Genomic DNA, 7792 nt, shown 5'->3' on the forward strand with positions numbered 1-7792 from the left:
ATATTGCATTAGGTCATTTTCTCAGCAAAAAAAAAAAAAAAAAAAAAAAAAAAAAAAAAAAAAAAAATTAAATTGCCTGATCATGAAAGCCAAGGCAGAGGAAATGAGACTAAGGATCACTTTGGAAGCTGGAAAGAATTAGTTACAACTTAACTTCTCTTAAATTGTATTTTGGGACTTACAATGTAGCTTAGCTGGTTCTGTTTGACAGTCCCAGGAATTGAACCTAAAGCCACATACATGCTGGGCCAAGTGTTTTCCCACTGTGCCATAGTCCTGTGTAAGAGTGACTGTCTAGCTTATATGAAGCCCAGGGTTAAAGATCTCCAGCACCAAAAAAGAATTGTTATTTATCACCATTATAATAAAATCTTTCCATGACCAAATTAACACCTTCGTCCCTGGGGCAAACATTTCAACTGTTACTCAAAAGAGAGGAAAGGGAAGTCAAGAGTTTAATGTTGGAAGAATTTTATCCAAAATTCAATGAAAGTCTAACCAAACTAGATAAAGTAGACTGTAATACTTACTTGCTGAGGTCAACACAACATTTTGCAAGCAGGTATTTACACTGTGGGGTGGTACAACTGTGTCCTTTCAAGAGTCTATATGCTTTATAAGCCTTTCCTGAGCGGTAGTAACAGGTTGCCAGTAAAAACAAGGCTTCTTCTGAATGTACTATGACATTAAAAAGAAAAAAAGAGGAGATAAATTAGCTACTATTCAGTCTGCCAACAAACAAGTTAAGCAACAAAAAATTTAGCATATCACTGACATTTAATTCAAAACAATTATTAATTCAAATTTGAATTATGGAGAAATCAGTTGTTGACAGAACAGGTAAGGTTGAGATTACATCTGTAATCTCAGCACTCAGTGGGCTGAAACAAAGACATTAAGTTCCAGACCAGTCAGGATAGACCAAAAAAAAAAAAAAAAAAGCCAGTTTGCCAGTTCCTGATCATCTATCTCTCTATTATAAGAACTAAGGTATCAATATGATAAAGACAATTACATTCTCTGTAAATATGTAAGAAATGCAAACACATCCACACACCTCTACCCTAAGCAGACTACTAGGAAAGCATCTTATTTTAGATAGTATTTTTTAACAGTCCTCTTAGGAAGACAGAAGTTGAATTTTACTATGAAGGGAAAATGAACCTCATTTCTGTGGTGAAAATGTTTCTATATTAAAATGGACAGATTAAAAAACATTGCTCCTCTCCAACACCAAATATTAAGACATGGTCTGGGAGATGGCTCAGTTGGTAATGATGCTTATTGCCAAGCCTGAGGACCTGAACTAAATTCCTGGACCCTACATGGAGGGAGAAAAGAAACAACTCAAGTTATTTTCTGACATCCACACAGGTCATAGCCATGTCCAGCTCATTAAAACAAACAAACAAACAAACAAACAAACAGTAAAAATATTTTCTGGAGAAAAAAAAAACAAGACAGGCATGGTGTCTCTTGTCCCTCATCCCAGAATTTGAGAGACTGCGGAAGGACAGTTGAGAGTTTAAGGCCAGTATGAGATACAGAAAACTTGTCTCAAAACAAAAACAAAATAGCTGGGAAGTAAGTCAGTAAAGTGCTTGCCTTGCTTCTTAGGACCCTATGAAAAAGCTGGCACATGCTTAAAATTCCAGTACCGAGGAGGTGTGGGGGGAGAATTCTGGGGCTCAGTCGCAAGACAGCCTAACCTACTTGACAGGTTTCAGGCTACTGACAAATCATCTCAAAAAGAAAAGTAAAAGGTGCCCGGGGAAAAACACCCAAGGTTGCCCTATGTTTTCTGCCATACAGCTGAGAGATAGCTGAGCAATTAAGAACATGGAGTTGAGATTTTAAACACATTTGGGAGGCTCACAACTCTTTAACTCTAGGGGATTTGATGCCTTTGGTCTTTGAGGACACTATTTTTAAGAAGTATCCATATACACATATATACACATAATTAAAAATAAGAAAAAAGTTAAAGACAAAGAATGAAGAAAGAACCTTGCTATTCGCAAAAAGTGATGGAATTCCATCTATTTTATTCATTTCTGGTTCTATACAAATGAATAGATCACAAACCTTCTGCATATAGTCGTTCTGCGAGGAAAACTGCATCGCGGTAAGCATAGTGGTTTAGCGCTTGCCATATAGCAGCCTGTAAGTAGAGAAGCACATAAATATACACACAGTGACTCTGGCACCGTCTTGAACATAATACTCAAGTTAGTACTCGGAATTTATTTGTTTGTATTATTTCTTCATTTATTTATTTACTTTAGTATGTGCATGTGTGTGTAGCAGGTGGGCATGTGTGTGTGGGAAGGAGGTCAAAGATAACTTCTCTCCTACCATGTGGGTCCGAGGGAACTTACTCAGGTCACTGGGCTCAGCAGCAAGTTTGCTAACTTATGAGGCATCCCACCTGCTCTGGTCACTCTTATCTCTCTCTCTCTCTTTCTGTACCTTCCGTATGTGTGCAAACAGCTGCCGAGGCTGGGGCGGGACAGATCCCTTGAAGGTGGTTGTTAGAGTCCTGATTCAAGTGCTGGGAACCAAGCCTGGCTCTCTATGAGAGAAGCAAGTGTTCTTATCAAGTGAGCCATTTTTACAGCCCAATTTCACTAATTTAAGTGATAAAACAGCAACGATCTAGTAAATCCAGTGTGCTACATAAAGTGTCTCACTGTAGGCTTCTAAGATATCTGTATGTACTCTTAACCCCTGCAGGAATCCAATCTTCTACACTTCTATACACCCTTTTTCTTCACCAATAACTTGCTCATCCCCTAAACCTAGTTTAAAATAATGCAATATATACTAACTTCTTCCTAGCCCATTCATCCTTCTCTTTCTCACACTCCTTTTTGTGAGACAGATTTTAAGTTTTTACTAATTTTGTAGGGAAAAAAGCTATTTAAAAAATAATAAGGCAGAGGCAGGCGGATTTCTGAGTTCGAGGCTAGCCTGGTCTACAAAGTGAGTTCCGGGACAGCCAGGGCTACACAGAGAAACCCTGTCTCAAAAAACCAAAAAAAAAAAAAAAAAAAAAAAAAAAAATAATAATAATAATAATAAGGGGACTGAGAAGATAGTGTGTCCATGCCAGGAAGAGTTAGCCTCTTCTCTTTTCACCCTTCCTCCATCCATATGTGTGTGTGTGTGTTTGAATATGTTATATTTCTCTGCCAGCAGTTAAACATGATTATTTTAAAACACTTTCACACAGATCAATTCAGTAATACTCAACCTCATGGAAAGGAATATTTATATTACTGATTGTCAGACCACACTAACGGGACTCGTTAGGGCTAGAGGGTCTTTTATTGTTTGGGAACTAAAGATGAGATGAGGAAAAAGATTCATAAGGCCACTAAATGAAAACAGGACTGTTAGAAAGGTTTGTGGGATTACTCTAGGATTCTGCCACATTTAAAGCCATTTAAAAAGTACTGAATATATGCTGTGCAGGACCTTCTAGAGCCCTCATAAAATGTTCTACCATATTTGCTGCTAATTTTTCCACATGCTATTCGCCACAGACTCTATTCCTTCTTACAGAATTTGCCTGTAATAGATAGCAACATACTTATCTACTCAGAGCACAACCGTAATACTTTGTGTGAATACTGTTTTCTGATTCTCCCTCCAGATTCTGACAAGACTCACTACTGCTCATCTCTAGCCCACTCTTTCTTCTTCCTTCCACTCCTTTTTTTTGAGACAGGGTCTCACCATGTAGTCCTGCCTGGCTTTGAATTCACTACATAGAGCAGACTGGCCTCAAACTCAGAGTGCAACCTGCCTCTGCCTAGATGTGCATTTACCAAGTGAACCATCTTTCCATCCCAGAATTACTAATTTAAGTGATAAAACCACAACACCCATGTGAAAAACCCATAGTGTACTAAATACTAAAGTAAAACTATTGCTTTTTGTATACACTTTTTGTTGTTTTATTTTGGTTTTGTTTTTCAAGATGGGGTTTCTCTATGTAGCCCTGCCTGTCCTGGAACTTGGTCTGTAGACCAGGCTGGCCTCGAACTTAGAGATCTGCCTGTCTCTGCTTCAGAGTGCTGGGGTTAAAGGTGTGCACCACTATCACCAAACCTACCTACACTCTTTTGGAAATCTTGTGAAAACTACAGACCTCCCCAATAAAGGCACATATAGTAAAAATATGTATTGAAAACCTGGTATATACTTGAGGTTTGGTATAATTTTAAATATATACTGAAATGTATACAATCTGAGATTTATAAATACTCTCTTCCTATAAGATGTACTGATATAGTTCACAGGAACCTACTATGTGTGTGTATAATAGACTTTTAATAAATTTTTGCAGAATTGGTTTAAATGATTAAAAGGGCAAAGTTACCAACTAAAGGAATTCCTTTTTTAAGAAAAATGTTTTAGATTTATTTAAGTGCTGGGTGTTCTATTTACATGCATGTCTGTATACAATAGGCATGCTTGGTGTCCAAGTCGGTCAGTGTAGGTTTTTGGATCCCTTGGAATTTGAGTTTCAGATAATTGGGAGCTAGCTGCCCTGTGGGTGTTGGGAACAGAACCTAGACCTCTGCAAGAACAAGAGTTCCTCTCCAATCCTAGAAATTCCTTTCTGTTTTGTATTTTGAAGACAACTGTATTAACAGTGTCTTCTGTAAGAACAGAGAAGAAATGCCTTTTAATCATACCAGATCACAGGTGCTGGCTAAGTGCACAAGTTAATCGCTGCACTAGTGACTCCAATGCCGTCCACATTGGGGAGGTCTTAAGTGACTACTGGTCAGTGAATCTAAACAATTTAGAGAACAGCTCATAAACAAAGCGAGATTAGGGCCAGAGGACATGCCTTTGATTCCAGCACTCAGAAGACAGAGGCAGGAAGATCTCTGAGAGTTCCAAGCCAGTCTGGTCTACAGAGTAAATTCTAGGCCAGCCAGAAATAGAAAGACCCTGACTCAAATAAAAGAAAACACAAACTTTAGTCCATAACAGAATTTTCATCCCTTAAAAAACTTTCCCTTAAAGTTTCCATATAATTGTTTTTGAGCCAAGCTATTAGTTCAGAGCATAAAAAAAGAGAAAAAACGAGCCTCCCCAAAAGACGTCTCATCGTACAGACCATAACAGTGGTTTCAGCTTGACAACAGTAAGGTAATATGATACAACAGATCTCATGCAATTTATTATTATCCTAAAAAGGCTCCTCTTGAATTTCATTTGGTTTAGACTCCACCCCACTGAGGATCAGGGTGGACTTGTTTCCAGCTCGTGCTTGGTTTTCTGAGACTCTTACATCTCAAGCTGGCTACAGACTTACTGCTCAGCTGAGGATGAACTTCAGATGCTTCTGTCTGTAACCCAAGTGCCAGATCATAGACATGTACCCTTACCATGGTACACAGTGCTGGAGTTGAACCAAGGACTCTGTGCATGCCAGGCAAGCACTCGACCAACTAAGCAATAGCCTCAGTCCTCAAAGTTCACTTCTCCTTGCACACAGATGCCAGAGATCGATGCAGGGTAGCTTCCTCAATCACCCTCCACTTTAGTTTTTTGAGACAGGATTTCTCAGTCTGGAATTCACTGATCCAGCTAGGGCTGGTCATCAAACCAGTGGGATCAATCGTATTTTCTTTCTCAGCACTGGGAGTGCAGGTGTGTGCTGCCACACTTGACTTTTTACACAGATGCTAGGAGTCACACTCAAGTTCTCAGGTGTGGGGAGCACCTTACCAAGTCATTTCTCCAACGCCTTAAAGTTCACTTAAAAGAAAATAAATTAGGTTAACTTTACGTGTATGAGTGTTTTGCTTAAATATATGTATGTGCACCACATGTGTGCCTAAAACCCAGGGAAGTCAAAAGAAGGCACTGGATGCTGAAAACTGGACGTTACAGAAGACTGTGAGTCATCATATGGTGCTGGGGATCAAACCCAGGTCCTCTATAAAAGCAACCCAAACCATCAAGAGTTCATTTTCTAATCATGCAAAATAATAGCTTCCATTATGTCATTTTTGTATGTGTGTATAATTTTGTTTCTGTTTGTTTCTTGTCCAGGAACCAGTCCTTGCTGAGAAGACGGAGATGAAGTCAAGCACACAAGACTATGGAGAAGGAGAAGACTCCTTTAAATTTACAAACAGTGTCCTCCGTAGTCTTGCAATCCTCCTACCTGAAAGCTGCGCTGTAATCATCCCGTTTCAGTATTACCTTCTTTAAACACACTATCAGCCCTGGGAACACAAGACAACTGCCAAGGACTTGGGTTCAAATCCCTGAACCAGCTGTGTCTTGAACAAGTAAGTAACTTAATGACTCTTGCAGGAAGACAATCTCTTTATTTATATTTTGTACAGTGCTCAGTGTGTTTCTTCATTTAAAAGAAGAGTCAAGGACTGGAGATGTGGCTCAGCAATTAAGAGCTTGTTCTGCTCTTGCAAAGGAGTGGAGAGTTAAATTCCCAGCACCCACATCCACAGGCTCACAACGATTTGTAACATCAGTTTGGGAGGCGCCTCTGCCTTCCACAGGCATCTGCACGCATGTCCACACACTGTCCCCCCAATTAAAAACTACAGTGAAGAACAGGAGTTCCTAGCACATATCTGTAACTGCAATGTGTTCTAGCCACTGTCAGTGTTGTCTTTCTGATACCATCACACTTCTTTTCTCCTCAAATTATTCTTGTGGAAAGCCAGAGTTTACAAAATAAAATCTACAGAATAAAGCACAAGCTCTTTTTAGATGTTCAAATCAATTTCATTTTAATTTTCCTTTAACAGGACTTCAGATGCATTGTCTGAAACTAGAAAAGTTCTCTATTATTCACTTAAAATTCAATATATTTTCAGTCTTTAAATTTTTTGTAGCCAGGTGTGGTAGCTTGTATTTGTAACCCCAGAACTTAGTAGAAGGAGGCAGGAGGATTGAGTTCAAGACTAGCCTAGGCTACATGAAACCTGTCTCAAACAAAAACAAGAAACCTCTGTGCAGGGCTGGGGAGATGGTCAGCTGGTAAAGCACCTGCCTGGCAAATACAAGGACAGAGTTTAATCCCCAGAATCCATGTGAAAAAAGAAGAGGGGGTGGGACATAGTGGTGCAGGCTTCAAATTCCAAAACAGCTGGTACCTTTCAGGGCTCACAGGCTAACTAGCCAGCCAGCCCAGCCAGCCAGCCAGCCAACTTGCAAAGTTTAGGATCACCAGAGAGCCTGTCTCAGGAAAAAAAAAAAAAAAGAAAGAAAGAAAAAGAAAAAGAAAAGATAGGGGTTAAAATCTAGCAAGAGTTAAGTCAGCCTTCAGGCCAATGGTGGTGTGATCTTTACACACCTAGAAGACAGTCCAGGACTTTCTGGTCTCGAGCGTCATATGTATCTATCTTCATACTACTCAGCTCACTTACTGTGCTTACTACTTTTAGAAAACATCATCCGTCCATTAAACATCAGGACAACGACATACCTATCGTGCTGGCTACATGATCCTGATTCCATATAAAACAAGTTAGATACGGCTCAGCAGATAACAGCCCTCGTTCTAAGGCTGTCAACCGGAGTTGGATGGATAAAACAAGAACACACTCTCCTTCAGACCCTCTAACTACACAGTCACTGCTACCTAGCCTACATGGAAACAAGGAGGCAAAAGCATCCTTGGAGAAAAAAAATGGCCGGGCGTGGTGGCTCACGCCTTTAATCCCAGCACTCGGGAGGCAGAGGCAGGTGGATTTCTGAGTTCGAGGCCAGCCTGGTCTACAAAGTGAGTTCCAGGACA

General features: G+C 39.8%; 1 protein-coding gene across 7 annotated transcripts in view; it reads right to left on the reverse strand.

Moving 5' to 3' along the window:
* Cdc27 (cell division cycle 27) overlaps positions 1–7792 on the reverse strand; it is a 48647-nt gene that overhangs the window by 31895 nt on the left and 8960 nt on the right. For 4 of the 7 annotated variants that reach the window (XM_021176129.1, XM_021176128.1, XM_021176127.1 and 1 more), the window contains exons 2-3: positions 2086–2161; positions 531–678 (exon numbers count right to left, since the gene is read on the reverse strand). In XM_021176129.1, coding sequence (XP_021031788.1) covers positions 531–678; positions 2086–2161 — 224 coding nt within the window. Of the gene's footprint in view, positions 1–530; positions 679–2085; positions 2162–7792 lie in introns of those variants that run through there. The other 3 variants (XM_029483446.1, XM_021176130.1, XM_029483447.1) reach the window with 1 other exon arrangement.

This window comes from Mus caroli, chromosome 11 (assembly GCF_900094665.2).
Source record: "Mus caroli chromosome 11, CAROLI_EIJ_v1.1, whole genome shotgun sequence".
In the NCBI taxonomy this organism is placed as follows: Eukaryota; Metazoa; Chordata; class Mammalia; order Rodentia; family Muridae; genus Mus; species Mus caroli.